Below are 20,167 nucleotides of genomic sequence, written 5' to 3'. Positions count from 1 at the left end.
CACCCACTTTAACCGGTGTGCATGTCCAAGGATGCTCCAAAGCTGTGGTTACCTCAGAGTCTGTGCACTTCTACTACCTGGCGGAGGACCCCCTGTTGCCTCCTGAATCCTCCGGGATACCACTCGCTGACAAATGGAGAGAGACTTCTCTACACCCGGTACTCGATACTTTGTCCGCTTCGTCCTGTGAGCCTGACAATGGGTACCCCAAAGTGGTAGTTACCACCGAGTCTCTACACCCCTCCAACCAGGCGGAGGACCTCCAGTTGTCTCCAGAACCCTTCGGGGTGCCACCTGGTGGTGAATGGACAGAGACTTTCCTATATCCTGGATCTGATACCTCGCTTGCTTCGTCCAGTGAGTCCGACCTAGTGTACTGTGAAGCAGAGGTTACCCATGAGTCTCTACACCCCTCTGACCAGGCGGAGGACCTCCAGTTGTCTCCAGAACCCTTCGGGGTGCCACCTGGTGGTGAATGGACAGAGACTTTCCTATATCCTGGATCTGATACCTCGCTTGCTTCGTCCAGTGAGTCCGACCTAGTGTACTCTGAAGCAGAGGTTACCCATGAGTCTCTACACCCCTCTGACCAGGTGGAGGACCGCCAGTTGTCTCCAGAACCCTTCGGGGTGCCACCTGGTGGTGAATGGACAGAGACTTTCCTATACTCGGTACCCGATACCTCGCCTGCTTCGTCCAGTGAGTCCGACCTAGTGTACTCTGAAGCAGATGTTTTCTCTGAGCCTCTGCACTCTTCTTACCCGGCGGAGGACCTCCAGTTATTTCCTGAATCCTCCGGGGTACCACCAGATAACAAAGAGACAGTGACTTTTCCTCATTATGTACCTGATAACCCATCTATTTCTTCCTGTGAGCTTGACAAGATGTACCTCGAAGCAGAGATTACCCCCAAGTCTCTGTCCCCCTCCAACCCGGTGAAGGACTTCCAGTTGTCTCCTGTACCCTCTGGGGTGCCACCTGAAAATATGTGGAGAGAGACTTCCCTGTGTGCTGTTCCTGGTACTCCACCCGTTTCGTCTGTTGCTGAGGATGGCTGGATAGGAGGTAGCATCCTAGCTAACCAGATGGGATCAGTTTTTCCTGTGGACAGTGGAAGTGATCTCCTTGAAGTGAACGACTGGTCCTCGAATTCCCTGCGGAAGATTCTGGCAGGCCTGAAGAAGAGGGGGCGTAAGGGGGGGGTACTGTAACATACCTGGCGGCGTCCTTGCATGGTGGTCTATCTCCCACTGTGCAAGAGCGCGCACTTGATCTCCAGTCCAGAATGTCTCTCTGGCTTCCCTCCATGCTGTCTGTTTGTGTCTGTTTCTGCTGCTTAAGGGCGGCGCCCGATCACTTCCTGCTTTTTGTACCTGCTGTGGGCACACCCCTTGTGCGTCCTCAGCCTATTGCTGTCTGTCACCTGGTATATAGCTCAGCTGCTCCAATCAATCCCTGCCTGAGCATAGTGTTTCATTCAGTGTGTGCTTGCACTCTGAAGGTGCCAGGTCCCGTTCTGTGTTCTCTTGTCTGCCTATCCTGGAGGCTGTATTTCTAGGCCTGTCTGAACACGCTCCTAGCCTGTTCCTCCCGCCTTCTAGGGGCCGACTACCTAGACCCGCTCCTGTATCTTGTCTGTCCTGTCTGATCATGCTCCTTGCCTGTTCGTCCCGCCTCTCTGGGGGCAGTATTCCCAGACCCGCTCCTGTATCCCGCTGCAGTGTCGGTCTCCTCCGTACACTCAGTTCCAGTCTGAACTCTCTCCTATCCTTTACCTGTTTTGCCTCTATGTCCGTTCCCTTCCTTTTTCTGCAGAGTCTGAACTCGTACCTAACTCCTGCTTGTTGTCTCTGTACTCCCGTTTGTGAGTTTGTGGTCCACTCGCTACTTCACTGCAAGTACCCTGTGGGTATCTGGCTCTGCCTTTCTCTTCCTGTCTGTTCCGTGTGAACAGAGCCCTGTCCCCCCTGCTCCGACTCCTTTGCTCACCGCTCCGGCGGTTCTAGCCTGCTCTGGCTCCTTTGCTCACCGCTCCGGCGGTTCTAGCCTGCTCTGACTCCTTTGCTCACCGCTCCGGCGGTTCTAGCCTGCTCTGACTCCTTTGCTCACCGCTCCGGCGGTTCTAGCCTGCTCTGGCTCCTTTGCTCGCTGCTCCGGCAGCCTTGCTCCGCTCTGACCCTTTTGCTCACTGCTCTCCGGCAGCCTTGCTCCGCTCTGACCCTTTTGCTCACTGCTCCGGCAGTCTCGCTCCGCTCTTATCCTTTTGCTCACTGCTCCTGCAGTCTTGCTCCTCTCTTGCTCACCGCTCCAGACGGCCTCGTCCTGCTTTACTCTTGCTCACTGCTCCGGCAGTCTCGCTCAGCTCTGACCCTTTGCTCACCGCTCCTGGCGGCCTTGTCCTGCTCTACTCTTGCTCACCGCTCCAGGCGGCCTCGTCCTGCCCTGCTCTCGCTCACCTCTCTGGGCGGGCTCACTCTGCTGTGTTTGTCCGCCACATCTGTGGTTCTGTTTCTGAGTCCCAATGTGTACTGGGTCCTATCCCGCCAGTGTCCCTACCTGCTAGTGCCTCCCTGTCTGCACTCTAGCTGTGCTTGCCTGTACCCCTCTGCCTGTATTGTTCCTGAGTCCCAGTGTGTACTGGGTCCTATCCCGCCTGTGTTCCTACCTGCTAGTGCCTCCCTGTCTGCACTCTAGCTGTGCTTGCCTGTACCCCCCTACCTGCATACCCGCCTGCCTGCATCCCAGTCGAGCCAGCCTATACCCACCAGTCTGTGTGCCAGCCTACCAGTCTGCTCCTGTATTCCCCTGTGTGGGTCAACAGCCGTGTCCGGGGTCTGTCCTGGAGTAGCACCTGGTCCCTCTGCCCGGTTCCTCCTTGGTGCACTGGCGTCGTATGCCGTCGTGCGACCCTGGTCGGATCGGGTGAATACCTAGTTACGCCCCTCCAGGCATTCACTCTCCGGCACGGTCCAGTGGAATCACTACAATCACACGCACACGCCGCTCAGCCCGGGCGTGTGCATTACACTCACACTACAATACATATAGATTGATGTAGGTTTAGGCACTAAAAAGTTTAGTGCACGTGCTTCTTTAAGAGTATGTAACATCCTGATAATAGATATGAACCAAAGCTGCATATACAGTATGTCTTCATTTTGTATTTGTTCACCTTGTAGTATCAATGATGCATTTATCCTTTACATCAATACGATTATGGGGATTCCAAGTTTTTTTTTAGATCTTTTTATGGTTTACTTTTGCATAATAAAAACATTTTTTTTGTAAAAAAAAATTTGATTTTTTGTTGCCATATTCTAATCTAGCTATAGCTTGTTTAATTTTCTGTTAATGGAGATGTTTTTTTCTTGGGATGAGTTAAAAGAGCTATATTTGTTATATAGGGGTCTGTAAATGACAGAGCGGGTGCTTCTTATGTGCCAAGACAGGGCCAGGAAGTAGAGCTGGGATCTGGTAAGCTTCAGAATGGCCGCTGAGGACAATTAGTGGGGGTGTCTTGGATCTTGGATATATTAGCTTATATGAGATATTATTTGCCTCGCATTTTCTCCTTTAGCTGGTTTCCTCTGTTCTTGATTGGTTCTTTTGCAATGAGAAACCAAAAACAGATATAGAGAGGTTTAGAGGCGTTAGGTCAGCTAAGGATAGTATAATGAAACATAAGTGGGGTAATAAGCACTTCTGTAGATCAGGTGACTTCTAGAAAGTCTAGGCCACTCGAGAGCTATATTGAGCTTTTTCAACAATTTTTATGGCTTGTTTTATTTGGCTATGCAGTGGTATTTTTCATTGCTGGAAGGTGTTAATTTTAGTGGAATTGAATAACAGCTTGTGCTTAAGTGTGCCAGTGGTCCCTTTCGTCTCCGTTTTTAACAGGACTAAAACCATTTTTTCACATCTGTCTGATCGCACATGCACAGCCACTAACATCTGTCTTCTTGAAGCCTTTATTTCCTTTTTACCACATCCGACTTTATTCTGACAGCTGAAACACAGCAGCTTGAAGGATTCTCATTACTCCAAAAAAAAAAAAAACAGACACAATTGGGTGAGGCATAGCCGTGATGGATTCAAGATTTCCTTTTATTTCTTTCATTTCAGTTTGAAAACAGTTTCAACACATGTTAGTCCATTGGCACAACACGGCCTGCGAATGAAAAAGTGCCTGGTACCAATTTAGGGAGAGACAAATAAGCGTGTTTCCTGTTCTTTGGACTGTGTGTCCTTCTAGCTTCTCGATAATTGCTGTGTAGTTTGATCATTTATCTGTAGGAGAATTCTGTCGTGTTCATACAGCTCTACATGATGCCAGCTGCTTATTATTTCCAGCTTCTTTCAAGTTCCTTTATGTCTTTACATGCCAGATCAAATGCATTGTGAATCATGACATATAGAATATTCTTTATGTTGTTATGTTTGCCTCCTTAAAATGATTGAACATTGGCATTCATTTATTATCTATCCGCAAGGTAGTTTATACATGTGTTAATGGTAGAACCTATATGATCATTAGAAGGTGGTCCCAAATCGCCAGTGCCTCCTCATTGCACGGACATGGAGAGAAGGAGTTAGAATAGATCACTGCAGATACACTACATATTAAGAATTCAAGTATTTGGAACATTCTTGTGGCAAACATTTTTCTTTACATCTGTGATTGTGATGGTTCATCATCTAGTATAGGATCCACATGATACAATTCCATGAAATTCCAATACTTATATATCACTAAATGGAGACGTAGGTAGAGCTATCAAATGGAGAGATCCAGAGAGGGATTTATAAAGATCTGCTTTGCTTAGTGCTTCCCAGCAAAGAAGAGGAGGAAGGGGATCCATTTTGAAGCGTGTCAATCACCAATCTAGGGCTGCATTTTTATTTAATAGAAGAGCAGGCAGCCCTATAGTGGTGATTTTTCTAAATATCACCTATTAACAAAAGTGCCCAGAAGTATCTCTACTGTCCCCCGAATGTGCCTGACATTCTAGCAAAAGTCAGGCCTGCACTTCCAGGTTGTGGGATTACCACATGCAGAGTGGGATCCCGCAACCCATTGGGCCTCATATCACTTTTTTGATAAGTATATAATTCCACATGTGTTAATTCATAGTTTTGATGCCTTCAGTGTGAATGTACAATTTTCATAGTCATGAAAATACAGAAAAATCTTTAAATGAGAAGGTGTGTCCAAACTTTTGGTCTGTACTGTATGTTTATTTTGTCCCTGTCTTAGGTTTTGTCTGTTTAATGGCCAGTGTGAACATGCTTCTACACATTGCATGTATACCAACTTATACTCCAGTTCATTTTTTTTAGTTCAATTTCAGGTTTCTGCACTTAGTGCAGGTAAGGATGGGGCATCCCTTCCTTTGAGCTGGACATAATGTTTAAATAGCTTCCCATTTGCTGGGTATCCATATTCAGGACCTGGTCCTGCTCTATCCTTATCCATATTGATGTCACTGATATATGGTAAGGTTTTAATACTAGAGGTTATGACCATCCCTATTGTAGTACACCTTGATGCTGGTGGGATGGCTTTTATGTTTTTTCTGTTTTGTCTGTTTAATGGCCAGTGTGAACATGCTCCTGTTTTACATATATACCAACTTATTCTCCAGTTCATTTATTTCATTTAACTTTCTGGACACTTTTGTTAATAGGTGATATTTAAAAAAATTTCCCTGTGGGGCTGTCCTTTTTATTTCATAAATTGGTAATTAGTACACTATACAGTGGTGGCCAAAAGTATTGGCACCCCTGCAATTCTGTCAGATAATACTCAGTTTCTTCCTGAAAATGATTGCAATCACAAATTCTTTGGTTTTATTATCTTCATTTAATTTGCTTGCAAGGAAAAAACACAAAAGAGAATGAAGCAAAAATCAAATCATTGATCATTTCACACAAAACTCCAAAAATGCGCCCGAAAAAAAGTATTGGCACCCTCAGCCTAATGCTTGGTTGCACAACCTTTAGTCAAAATAACTGCGAACAACCTCTTCCGGTAACCATCAATGAGTTTCTTACAATGCTCTGCTGGAATTGTAGACCATTCTTCTTTGGCAAACTGCTCCAGGTCCCTGATATTTGAAGGGTGCCTTCTCCAAACTGCCATTTTGAGATCTCTCCACAGGTGTTCTATGGGATTCAGGTCTGGACTCATTGCTGGCCACCTTAGAAGTCTCCAGTGCTTTCTCTCAAACCATTTTATAGTGCTTTTGGAAGTGTGTTTTGGGTCAGTGTCCTGCTGGAAGACCCATGACCTCTGAGGGAGACCCAGCTTTCTCACACTGGGCCCTACATTATGCTGCAAAATTTGTTGGTAGTCTTCAGACTTCATAATGCCATGCACACGGTCAAGCAGTCCAGTGCCAGAGGCAGCAAAGCAACCCCAAAACATCAGGGAACCTCCACCATGTTTGACTGTAGGGACCGTGTTCTTTTCTTTGAATGCCTCTTTTTTTCCTGTACACTCTATGTTGATGATTTTTCCCAAAAAGCTCTACTTTTGTCTCATCTGACCAGAGAACATTCTTCCAAAACATTTTAGGCTTTCTCAGGTAAGTTTTGGCAAACTCCAGCCTGGCTTTTTTATGTCCCGGGGTAAGAAGTGGGGTCTTCCTGGGTATCCTACCATACAGTCCCTTTTCATTCAGACGCCGACGGATAGTACGGGTTGACACTGTTGTACCCTCGGACTGCAGGGCAGCTTGAACTTGTTTGGATGTTAGTCCAGGTTCTTTATCCACCATCCGCACAATCTTGCATTGAAATCTCTCGTCAATTTTTCTTTTCCGTCCACATCTAGTGAGGTTAGCCACAGTGCCATGGGCTTTAAACTTCTTGATGACACTGCGCACGGAAGACACAGGACATTCAGGTCTTTGGAGATGGACTTGTAGCCTTGAGATTGCTCATGCTTCCTCACAATTTGGTTTCTCAAGTCCTCAGACAGTTCTTTGCTCTTCTTACTTTTCTCCATGCTCAATGTGGTACACACAAGGACACAGGACATAGGTTAAGTCAACTTTAAACCATGTTAACTGGCTGCAAGTGTGATTTAGTTATTGTCCACACCTGTTAGGTGCCACAGGTAAGTTACAGGTGCTGTTAATTACACGAATTAGAGAAGTATCACATGATTTTTCAAACAGTGCCAATACTTTTGTCCACCCCCTTTTTTAGGTTTGGTGTGGGATTGTATTCAATTTGGCTTTAGGACAATTCTTTTTGTGTTTTTTCATTGAAGACAAATTAAATGAAGATAATAATACCAAAGAATTTGTGATTGCAGTCATTTTCAGGAAGAAACTGAGTATTATCTGACAGAATTGTAGGGGTGCCAATCCTTTTGGCCACCACTGTAAATGGATCCCCTTCTTCCTTCCTCTTTGCAGTGGTACATTTTTATTTTCTGGGAAGCACTAAAGAATTCTGAAATTTGCAAGCACTTGGTGTAGGAGGCCAATAAGCATCTCAATGAGGCTGGGTTCACAGGGCCTTATTGAAAATCAAGCAAATTGCCGACATGACTAGATCCATGTGTGGCTCTGTGTGCTTGTCTGCCCTGCATTCGGATGTTGAAATTGCCCTTTATTTAATGCATCATTATGGTCTTAAAACAGACCAAAGTAATGCATTATAGGATTTTTTCCCACACTAGACCATCGGTCCATATGGAAAACTCGGCCATGCTCATTAATGCTCTGACTATAATGGGTCCATTTGCTCTCAATATGCAGTCCACAGCATACACGGAGAGCACAGCTGGTCAATTATACACCCACCTGAACGATACCAAAGGATAAACAAAAAAGGAGCAAAAAAGCTGCCCAAATGCTATGTACAGTCATGGCCAAAAGTTTTGAGAATGACACCAAAATTATATTTTCACATGATCTGCTGGCCTCTGGTTTTTATTAGTGTTTGTCTGATGTTTATATCACATACAGAAATATAATTGCAATCATATTATGAGTACCAATAGGTTATATTGACAGTTAGAATGAGTTAATACAGCAAGTCAATATTTGCAGTGTTGCCCCTTCTTCTTCCAGACCTCTGTAATTCTCCCTGGCATGCTCTCAATCAACTTTTGGACCAAATCCTGACTGATAGCAGTCCATTCTTGCATAATCAATGCTTGCATTTTGCCAGAATTTGTTGGTTTTTATTTGTCCACCCGTCTCTTGATGATTGACCACAAGTTCTCAATGGGATTAAGATCTGGGGAGTTTCCAGGCCATGGACCCAAAATCTCTATGTTTTGTTCCATGAGCCATTTTGTTATCACCTTTGCTTTATGGGAAGGTGCTCCATCATGCTGGAAAAGGCATTTTTGGGCGCCAAACTGCTCTTGGACGGTTGGGAGAAGTTGCTCTTGGAGGACATTCTGGTACCATTCTTTATTCATGGCTGTGTTTTTAGGCAAGACTGTGAGTGAGCCGATTCCCTTGGCTGAGAAGCAACCCCACACATGAATGGTTTCAGGATACTTTACAGTTGGCATGAGACAAGACTGGTGGTAGCGCTCACCTCTTCTTCTCCGAATAAGCTGTTTTCCAGATGTCCCAAACAATCGAAAAGGGGATTCATCAGAGAAAATGACTTTGCCCCAGCCCTCAGCAGTCCACTCCCTGTACCTTTTGCAGAATATCAGTCGGTCCCTGATGTTTTTTCTGGAGAGCAGTGGCTTCTTTGCTGCCCTCCTTGAAACCAGCCCTTGCTCAAAGAGTCTCCGCCTCACAGTGCATGCAGAAGCACTCACACCAGCCTGCTGCCATTCCTGAGCAAGCTCGGCACTGCTGGTAGTCCGATCCCGCAGCTGAAACAGTTTTAAGATACGGTCCTGGTGCTTGCTGGTCTTTCTTGGGCGCCCTGGAGCCTTTTTGACAACAATGGAAGTTCTCTCCTTGAAGTTCTTGATGATGCGATAGATTGTTGACTGAGGTGCAATCTTTGTAGCTGTGATACTCTTCCCTGTTAGGCCATTTTTGTGCAGTGCAATGATGGCTGCACGTGTTTCTTTAGAGATAACCATGGTTAACTGAAGAGAAACAATGATACCCAGAACCAGCCTCCTTTTAAAGTGTCCAGTGATGTCATTCTTACTTAATCATGACTGATTGACCGCCAGCCCTGTCCTCATCAACACCCACACCTGTGTTAATGGATCAATCACTAAAACGATGTTAGCTGCTCCTTTTAAGGCAGGACTGCAATGATGTTGAAATGTGTTTTGGGGGTTAAAGTTCATTTTCTGGGCAAATATTGACTTTGCAAGTACAGTAATTGCTGTTAAGCTGATCACTCTTTGACATTCAGGAGTATATGCAAATTGCCATTACAAAAAATGAAGCAGTAAACTTTGGAAAAATTACTATTTGTCTCATTCTCAATACTTTTGGCCATGACTGTACATATTACATCTTTCTGGTGGCATAGCCTTCAGGAAAACGTCAGAAGTCTTCTTCGTAAAGCCACTCCGCTGGTAGCCTTGCCTTGCTCTCCCGACAGCATCTCTTCCCCTTTCTTTAATCTAAAGTGGCGAGAGGCTTCCACTGGGAGCCAACTCAAAAATAAACATGCTACTACTTTTAACCACTTCATGGTTTCCAAACCCTGGAGCAGTTAAAACAGCTAACAAAAGATAGAACATGTGCACAGAAATGTTTTTTTTTAATTACTGTGCACCATTTTTTTCAGTGGTTTTACGCCACGTTTTCAGGAGAATCCCAAGTGGAATCCACTTTGAAAGAAACACTATCTACACATACTCAAAAAATGATTTCAAAAGTTTTAAAGTTTCAATTCCACTTTTTGTCTTAATTTTTTATTTATCCACTATGCTCTATAAATGAGAGATTTGTTCTCCACATTAAGACAATTATTGTGATTCCAAATGTCTATAGTGTTTTATTATTTTCATTTTTATGACTTTTGCAAAACAAAAGCATTTTTATTTAAAGAAATCCTTTCATTTTGTGTTGCCGTATCCTGAGCCGTACTTGGTTATTTTTCTCTTAATGGAACTTGAAATGTATTGCGTTTTTAAAAGCCTAAAGATGCAGCGTGTTAACAAAGCCTAAAATATGCTTCCATCTTTACAATTATTTTCTGTGTTTTAAAATGTAGCAACAAAGCTAGGTATGAATTAGGACCATTAATGTATTTTTTCCTATGTTTTGTCCTTTTTAACTAAATATTGTATTCAGCTATCTGTCATCTCATCCCCATCACCTGTAACCATATTGATAATTTAATAGGTTAAGCTGGAATGCTGAAAAGAAATGACCCTTCACACATACAAAATGATGTCAAATATACTTTATCACCATTATAATAAGTATGTGCCAGGTAGAACAAATGGTGTCACTGTGACTGGAGAGAACGCATTCAATTAAGTGACTGTGACAGAAAGCATTCTCTCATCACATATTCAGTCTGCTCGTTTCTCTGTAAAATATAATTTGTTGACATTGTGAGAGTAAAATACACAGAATTGTATTTACATCAGCGCCGCCTTTGCCCTGCGTAAATCACACTTTCAAATGTTTCATTTGCTTTGGCCTCTTTGTGTCTTAACCTCTTGTAGCTCCTGCAACTGTTCTGTGTCCCCCGATGAATCCCCTGTGCTCTTTGGCAGGGTGCCTGAGTAACAATTTATTCTTTATTATGCCCCAGTGGCTGTTAAATTCAAGAAAGAAGAATATTCAGAACATGTTGACATAGAAGTATTTGGTTACACAAAGCTTATATCATCGAATCAGAAAAGATAGTTATATTACTTTTTATGATTCATGTAATTATTTTAATGATGGTGGTATAAGCCTGGAAAAAGCACAAAAGCAAACTGGAATATATTTGCAAATAATATTTTAATAGGTTTCCTAGAATTAGAAAAAAAGTATGTTTTTTGTGCAAACAGTGCCACTCTTGTCCATTGGCTCTGTCAGGTATTACAAGTCCCTTCTACCCACTTAAAGGGGTTGTGCTGTACTTTAGATTACCTCCCATGTATCCCCCCCAGGTCCCTAAGACTTCTTGTAAATACCTTCTGCTGTTGATAATGTGGCACCCCTGTGGGTCCAGTTGCCACAGAGGTACTCCATCTCAGCCCATCGGTGACCACACCACGTGATCACAGGTCACCGATGCGTGGGCATGACAACCCGGGGTCTACAACAGACCCCTGTGGTTGTCATGTCTTGCTAGCTATGAGCGCCACCTAGTTGTCGGCGCTCATAGCACATGAGCATTTCTGCTACACAGAGACGATCTGCTCATCACCTCTATGTAGCAGAGGTGATCGGACTGTTGCTGCTTCTAGTCTCTTATGGAGACTATTGAAGCATGCGGAAAGTGGAAAAAAAATGTTTTTAAAACCCACATACACATATTTGGTATCACCGCGTTCAGAATCGCCCGATCTATCAATATAAAAAAAGAATTAATCCGATCGGTAAACGGCGTAATGAGAAAAAAATTCTAAACGCCAGAATTACATTTTTTTGGTCATCGCAACATTGAAATAAAATGCAATAATGGGCGATCAAAACATTACTTCTGCCCCAAAATAGTATCAATAAAAATGTCAGCTCAATACACAAAAAATAAGCCCTCACTTGGCCCCTGATCTCGAAAAATGGAGACGCTACGGGTCTCGGAAAATGGAGCCTTTTTTTTTTTTAAGCAAACTTTGGATTTTTTTTCACCACTTAACTAAAAAAGAACCTACCGTATATTCCGGCGTATAAGACGACTTTTGAAGACTGAAAAATCTTCTGTCTAGTCTGGGGTCGTCTTATACGCCGGTAATGCTTTTGAACTTTCAGAAATTGACATGCGGGGATACTCTGGGGGTGTTAATAAGCTGCCGTGGCCGTATCCCTGCCATGTCGGAGTTAATATAAGGTGGAGGGAGTTAAAATACGGCGGCGGTAGGTCCAGACAGTCAGCGCTTCTGTGCTGAAACTGACACATCGCTGCGTATTCCCAGCTCCGGACACAGCGCAGGACTTCTGTGCCAACAGCTTTCACTTGTCACAGAAGCGCTGCGCTGTGTCCGGAGCAGGGAAGTTCGCATCGCTTCTGTGACAATATATAAAAAGCCGGCAATTCAGCAGCGGCATAAGCCGGCACCCGACAATTTAGAATAGAAAGAATAGAGCTTCACACATAGATTAGATAGATAGAAACATGTCAGTCACATATATATGAAGTACAGTGACAGTATTGCTTACTGTACTTGTCATTTAGTGTAAAGGATTTATTAAAACAAATAATAGTGTTTTCATGCACTGTCTCTTTAAAAAAGCCGGCCGGCAATTCAGCATCTGTAATTTATAACAGACAGAATAGAGCTTCACACATAGATTAGATAGATAGAAACATGTCAGTCACATATATATGAAGTACAGTGATAGTGTTGGTTACTGTACTTGTCATTTAGTATTAAAATAAAGGATTTATTATTAAAAAAATTGGCGTGGGGGTCCCCTTAATTTTAGGCTCTAGCGGAGGTTAAGCAGACGACTGGGGCAGATGTTTGAAGCCTGGGAAGGGGGTAATACCCACGGAGCTTCCCAGGCTACTAATATCAGCCCCCAGCTGAATACCTAGTCTTTACTAGCTATTAAAATGGGGAACCCCCCCAAAAAAAATGACGTGGGGTCCCCCCTAATTTAATAGCTAGCAAAGGCTAGGCAGACAGCTGGGGGCTGATATTAATAGCCCAGGAAGGGAGCCATGAATATTGGCCCCCTCCCAGGCTAGAAACACCAGCCGTCAGCCGCCCCAGAAATGGCGCATCCATAGGATGCGCCAATTCTGGCACTTAGCCTCGCTCTTCCACGCTGCCCTGTAGCGGTGGCAGTGGGGTAATAGGGCTGGGGTTGATGTCAGCTTATAATGCCAGCTGACATCAAGCCCAGGTTAGTAATGGAGAGGCGTCTATAAGACACCCCCATTACTAACCCCATAGTCAAAGTTAAAAAAAACACAAACACCCAGAATAAAGTCCTTTAATTGAAATAAAGACACAATTCTTTATTGTTCTAAATTAAACCATACTTACCATCACGCCCATTCCAGCTGAAGCCAACGATCTCCTGCAATAAAAGAAAAATAATAAACCAACCTCATCCTTACCTTTCCATGGTTCCCAGGACAGCTTCAGCTCTGCTACATCGAGATGACAGGCTGGACCGCAGCAGAACGCTGCCATCCAGCCTCTCATCCCGCAGACACTGAGAAGCGCAGGCATGCTTGCGCTCCTCAGTGTCTCTCTGTGACGGCATCCAGATGAGCCGACAATGAACTCAGCTCACCTCCTGGACGTCCGTCACTGACAGCGTGGGAAACTTCTACTGCGCATGCGGGGAGCAGGAGAATTTTCCCACGCTGTCAGTGACGTGCATGAGGTGAGCTGAGTTCATTGGACATGATCTCGGCTCATCTGGATGCCGTCACAGTCAGACACTGAGGAGCACAAGCATGCCTGCGCTTCTCAGTGTCTGCCGCATGGCAAGCTGAACGGCAGCGTTCTGCTGCGGTCCAGCCTGTCATGTGAATGTAGCAGAGCTGGAGCTGTCCTGGGAACCATGGAGAGGTAAGGATGAGGTTGCTTTATTATTTTACTTTTATTGCAGGAGATCGTTGGCTTCAGCTGGAATGGGCGTGATGGTAAGTATGGTTTAATTTAGAACATTAAAAAATTGTGTCTTTATTTCAATTAAAGGACTTTATTCTGGGTGTTGTGTTTTTTTTAATTACTTTACTAGAAATTCATGGCGGTCATGTCTAATATTGGCGTGACCCCATGAATTTCGGGCTTAGGGCCAGCTGATAATGCCAAGCTGGCCCTAACCCCTTTATTACCCAGTGAGCCACCGCACCAGGGCCCTGGATGAGTTGGGTACAGCGCCAGAAGATGGCGCTTCTATGAACGCGCCATTTTCTGGGGCGGCTGCGGACTGCAATTTGCAGCAGGGGGGGCCCAGAAAGCTTGGGCCTCCCTGCGCTGCAGATTCCAGCCCCCAGCTGCCTAGTTGTACCTGGCTGGACACAAAAATAGGGCGAAGCCCCACGTATTTTTTTTTTTTATTATTTCATGAAATAATTAAAAAAAAAAGGGCTTCCCTATATTGTTGTGTCCGGCCAGGTACAAATAGGCAGCTGGTGGTTGGGGGCAGCCCGTTCCTGCCTGCTGTACCTGGCTGGACACAAAAATATGGCGAAGCCCCACGTCAACATTTTTGGGAAAAATTAATTACAAAATTAATAATTTAGGGACTGCATCTTTATTAACCCCTCAATTGTCATTTAGTGTTAAAATAAAGGATTTTTTAAAAAGAAAATTGGCGTGGGATCCACCATCATTATAGTCTCTAGCGGAGGTTAAGCAGACGGCTGGGGCAGATGTTTGAAGTCTGGGAAGGGGGTAATACCCACGGAGCTTCCCAGGCTACTAATATCAGCCCCCAGCTGAATACCTAGCCTTTACTAGCTATTAGAATGGGGGACCCCCCCAAAAAATGACGTGGGGTCCCCCCTATTTTAATATGTTTATGAGTGACAGTTTTCCTGCTATATACCTGCATGTCATAAGAATTTAAATTAAAAAAGGACCATGTTAAATTCAAATCTGTTTTTTTTTAATTTTTACCGGTGTTTGGTATGCGTTGGAAAAGGGGTAGTCTTATACGGTGAATATATCCTAAACTCTATATTTTAACAGGAAAGTAGGGGGGTCGTCTTATACACCAGGTCGTCTTATACGCCGGAATATACGGTATACATGTTTGGTGTCTACGAACTCGTAATGACCTGGAGAATAATAATGACTGGTCACTGTTAGCATTCAGTGAATATGGTTAAAAAAAAAACCTAAAAACAACTGTGGAATTGCATTTTTTTTGCAATTTCACCTCACTTGGAATTTTTTTCCCGTTTTCCAGTACACGATATGGTAAAACCAGTGATGGCATTTAAAAGTACAACTTGTCCCACAAAAAATAAGACCTCATATGGCCATATTGACCGAAAAATAAAAAGGCTACGGCTCTGGGTCATTAAGGGGTTAAGAACCAGGCTATAATGGGACTTTAGGAAAGACTTCCAACTTTATGGGTATTCATTTGTGGTATGTATAATTTATTGACTACCTTTTGTTCATTTTCTTCAGAGAATAGAGAAAATGCAATTTCACCTTGTTTATCTCGTTTTTTTCTATACCATGGACAAGACAATCAAAATAATATGTTGACTTTCTTCTATGAGTTTATACGATTACAGTAATACCATGCTTATGTAGGGTTTTATTTTACTACTTTTTCTTACTTTTGTTGAATAATAGCATATATTATAGAAAAAAAATTGTGTCATCACATTCCGAGACACATGACTTTATTTAAATATTTTGGCAATGTAGTCGTATAGGGTTTGTATTTTGGAGGGGAGGAATTGTACTTTTTTTTCACCATTTTGGGGTGCCTATAATTTGATTTTTATTATATTTGTTTTATGGAGAGAATAGGGAAAATAGACTTTCCACCATTTTTTTGTTTCATCTGGATGGAAGAAAACACCACGGTTAGGAGAAATTTTAATTTGGCATTTTGTATAAACTAGGATTTAAGGATTAAATGATGATTTCCAATTGTTCATCTGTTAGATGTAACATTATGTTGATAGCATCCATGTAATGAAATAACAGAAAAATTGTGTTTTTAAGATATAAGGCTTAAAGGAGTTGAGCAGTGAAGTATTTCATCTCAGGCCACCTTAGTTTTAGTATAACATGTAGCTAAATAAGAATTTAACCACTTTGGCATTGCTCAGAGATTTCTATCAGCCTGAGATTACAAATTAAATCTTTTTACAATTACCTATGACAAATTGGAAGGTCATTTTAATGGAGTTTCCTTTAAGGTAATTCCAACATTTTCAATTTGCAACATATCTGTCTGTTTTCTGCCTGCTAATTGTAGCAATTTACTTTCTTGCAGCAACCCAGTGCAAACATGGAGCAGTATACGACACCTGTGGTCCTGGTTGCCTAAAGTCATGTGAAAACTGGAATGAAATTGGTCCATGTACAAGACCCTGTGTGGCGGGTTGTCACTGCCCGGCTAATTTAGTACTTCATCGAGGAAAATGCATCAAGCCAGCGCTCTGTCCTCAGCGGTGACACAGATTTATCATCTAGAACTTTTTAATACTGAGAGTTTCTATAAAACTTTCAGCTAATGAAGGACTCAAGTGTTTGGACATGGACCTTGTAAAATGAATACATGCTGAAACATTCACACACATGGACACAAGTGACTAATATAAATATGATATATATAAATATAAATACAAATTATACATCGTTTATATAAGCAAAGAAAACCAATTTATTATATGTATATTTTTTGCTATAATGTTTATGTATTATTTTTTGGATTTTATCCTTTAAACTATTTGAACAATTGTATAAATAAAACAGATGTTTCTAATTGAATATTGTGGCATGAGAAAATGTGCTGCTTAGCTCTCATCCTTATTTAAAAAAAGGCTGTTTGTGGAAGAAGCCATTGCCAAACTGAATTTATTTCAACATCCAGATTGAATTTACAGTTAGAACTGGAAGCCACATCTCTGGGGTAGAAGATTTGCCAAATAGAGAATTTGCTCATATACATAATCATACAGTAGATTTAAAAAGTCTACACACCCATGTTTAAATGCCAAAAATAATCATTTCAGAACTTTGTACACCTTTAATGACACCCGTAATCTATACAAATCAATTGGAAAACAAACTGAAATCTTTTCGGGTGAAGAAAAAAAAATAAAGAAGTAAAATTATGCGGTTGCATAAATATGAAAACCCTTAACAGGAATCTGTCACCAGGTTTTTGCTACTGTATCTGACAAGCAGCATAAGGTAGGAAAAGAGACCCTGGTTCTAGTGATGTATCACTTAGTGGGTTATTAGTTACTGGATACAGCAGTTCTGACACAATCATAGTTTTTAGATTTAGCATGAAGCAGAGCTGAGAAAGCTAACCCTGCCCACACCAGGCTCTGTATGTACATTGTTTATAAACAGTGAGCGGCCTATCACAGGAGAGGCGTGGTTGGTCTAGCAGTTGCATGAATTCAGTGTTTTAACCCCTATATTTTAACCCCTTTATCATGCTGTCCTCTGATTACAAAAACCTGCTGACAGATTTCTCTTAAACTAACACTTCTTGAAATACCCCTTACATTTATGACAGCATTTAGGCTTTTTGGGTAAGAGAAACAACATAAAAGAAATAACTCCCCAAAGTTTAACGTATTAAACATTGCATAGTACTCGGACCAGTGTTATTCTATGGGGCAGCTCAGATCTGTGATTATTCTCTCATGCCGATTCAGCATAAGAGAACAATTGCAACATGCTGTGATTGCATCCAAGGATCGGCACTCACCCATACAAGTCTATGGGTGCATGTGAAATATCGTACTGCACTCGGATGTCATCTGTGCTGCGATTCTCTAATGCGAGAGCACAGTCAATATCGGGACACAGTGCCCTGACTCTCGGCTCAAACTCGCAGCATAGTTTGACCCGAGTGTCATTTGCATAATTGGCCCGATTCTCTCGTATGAGACAACATACACTTGTGTGACTCCAGCCTTATAATTAGTTTTTGTTAAATACATACACAAATAATTTAAAAATGCATTAAAAAATGTTAAACTGCAGAGGCAGACATTCTGGTGGTATATAATATATAATTATAGTATAGCGTAACTATAGAAGAACATAGAGGAACATTAAAGAGAATATGTAGGAGAAATAAGCACATGATAAGCACATAATAATTGAGATGTATTCCCAACCTGTATAATCTTTTAATTATTTTGTAATAAATTGAGGATTCTACTTATTTTTGGGACTCACCAAAATTATTTTCTTATAATAATTACCATCAGAGGGGGTCTGGTGGTAATTATTATGAGCTTATTTCTGCTACATATTCTCTTTAATGTTCCTCTATGTTCTTCTATAGTTAATATGCCTGTTTAACATTTGGTGCTTGTATGTTCTTGATATACTTCCTGCATTCATTGCACTTATGTTAGTTTATACTGGTTGTGTGCATCTTTGTACTTATTTGTACAATATCATTACTTGTACTTTTTCTGTTTACTTTCTATATATTGATGCTTGTTTGTAATCACCCCACTGGGGAGAGATATTACAATAATACATACAAATATATGGATTTATGATTATAGTGATTACTAGATGGTGGGCCGATTCTAACGCATCGGGTATTCTAGAATATGTATGTGGCCGACCGGGCGCGACTAATCAGCGAAGCAGTGTTTAAATGGGTTGTGCACTACTTTAAATTAACCCCCCAATGTATCCCCCCGGGGCCCCTAATGAATTTTGTAATTACGTCAGGTTGTCAATACTGCTTGTGACAACATCGCTGACCACGCGGCAAGTGTGAAGGGAGGACCGGGGAGCGAGGCTGCCGGTCGGGGTACTTCTGCTGCGAGCAGCCGGGAGATGACCGGCTAGCACCGGTCATCTCCCAGCTGCGTCGCCGCTGAGCTCCCGATGGTGGCCTGCGTGTTTCAAATCTGGCGCCAATTAGCGGCCGGGCTGCGCCAGTCGCTGATTGGTCGCAGCCGGCTGGCCGCGACCAATCAGAGAAGCGGTGTTTTAAATTTCGAGCCAAAATCGCTGATTGGTCGCGGCAGGGCGGGTGCGACCAACTAGCGAAGCGTGTTTCAAATCCGGCACCAATTCGTGGCCGGACTGCGCTCGTTGCTGATTGGTGGCGGCCGCCGGCCGCGACCTGTCAGGACAGCGGTGTTTTAAATTTCGCGCCAATATCGCTGATTGGTCGCGGCCACCAGCGATCTATGTTAGTGAGGACCGGGGAGCGACGCTGCCTGTGCGGGTACTTCTGGCTGCATCGCCGCTGACCTCCATGTGGCTACCGTTGGGAGATCAGTGGCTAGGGCCGCTGATCTCCCGACGGCAAGTGTGAAGGGAGTGCCGGTCATCTCCCGGCTGCATCGCCGCTGACCTCCATGTGGCAGATGAGCCGCTAACGGCCGCCATCTTGTTCTGAAATCCCGTGTCGCTGATTGGCCGCGGCCGGACCAATCAGCGACGCGGGATTTCCTGGACGGACAGACAGACGGGATAAGCCGATTATATAGTAGATTGGGTCAGGTTTATATGACTTAATCTTTTTAATAATTTATTTTATATATTTCTCCATGTGGGCTATAACTTTTTAAAAATTATCTTTAATCTATGGAAATGTTATAATAACTCTAGGCATAGATATAGCATTTTTGGAAACAAGCATATTGATATACTACTATGTACCACAAGAATGTCTGTGTCTGCAGTTTAACCTTTTTTAATCAATTTTAAAATAATTTGTCTTTGTATTACAAAAGATTGATTATTTTACAGATTTTTGTACTTTGAGGAGTTATTTCTTATAAGTTGTTTTTCTGATTTTGCATACTCCCTTTAATATGAATCACCTCTTTTTGGGAATCTTTTTGAGTAGGAGTCTATCTGCATGGCTCTTCTCGTATTGGTAATCTTTGCCTACTCTTTCTTGGAGTAGTGTTTCAAATCTGTCAGATTGAAAACGCATCTCTTGTCTACAGCCCTCTTCATGTCAACCCACAAATTCTTAAATGGATTGAGGTCTAGTCTCTGACTGGCCCATTCCAAAACTTTGATCCTCTTCTGGTGAAGCCATTCTTTTGTTTATTTGGAGATATGCTTAGGGTCTTCATCATGCTGAAAGGTGAAATTCGTCTTCATCTTCAGCTTTTTAGCAGAGTTTTTGTTCCAAAAATGACTGACATTTGGAACTTTTCCTCCACCTTGACTAATGCCTCAGATTCGGCAGCCAAAAACTAGCCCCAAGGCAAAATAATGGATCCTGTCTTGTGAGTAGGCTGTAAGTCAGACACTGTGAATTACAATTATCTGTGTGACTGGTGCCCTATAGAAGCCTTATCTGTGTGCATTTTTAATACAAGACAGGCACCTTCTACACACAGTATATCCCAAAAGTGAGTTCACCCCTCACATTTTTGTAAATATTTTATTAGATCTTTACAT

General features: G+C 42.8%; 1 protein-coding gene across 3 annotated transcripts in view; it reads left to right on the top strand.

The window, feature by feature from the left end:
- Positions 1 to 16,528, top strand: part of BMPER (BMP binding endothelial regulator) — a 383,271-nt gene extending 366,743 nt beyond the window's left edge. For all 3 annotated transcript variants that reach the window (XM_073678264.1, XM_073678266.1, XM_073678265.1), the window contains one exon: positions 16,032 to 16,528. In XM_073678264.1, coding sequence (XP_073534365.1) covers positions 16,032 to 16,213 — 182 coding nt within the window. In that variant the 3' untranslated portion in view covers positions 16,214 to 16,528. The remainder of the gene's footprint in view (positions 1 to 16,031) is intronic.
- Positions 16,529 to 20,167: the final 3,639 nt, after the last annotated feature.

The sequence above is a fragment of the Phyllobates terribilis genome, unplaced genomic scaffold, assembly GCF_046119375.1.
Source record: "Phyllobates terribilis strain yellow unplaced genomic scaffold, ASM4611937v1 Scaffold_4__5_contigs__length_816908805, whole genome shotgun sequence".
Classification (NCBI taxonomy): domain Eukaryota; kingdom Metazoa; phylum Chordata; class Amphibia; order Anura; family Dendrobatidae; genus Phyllobates; species Phyllobates terribilis.
The sequence above is the reverse complement of the archived record's forward strand: the minus strand, read 5'-3'. Positions and strand labels throughout refer to the sequence as shown.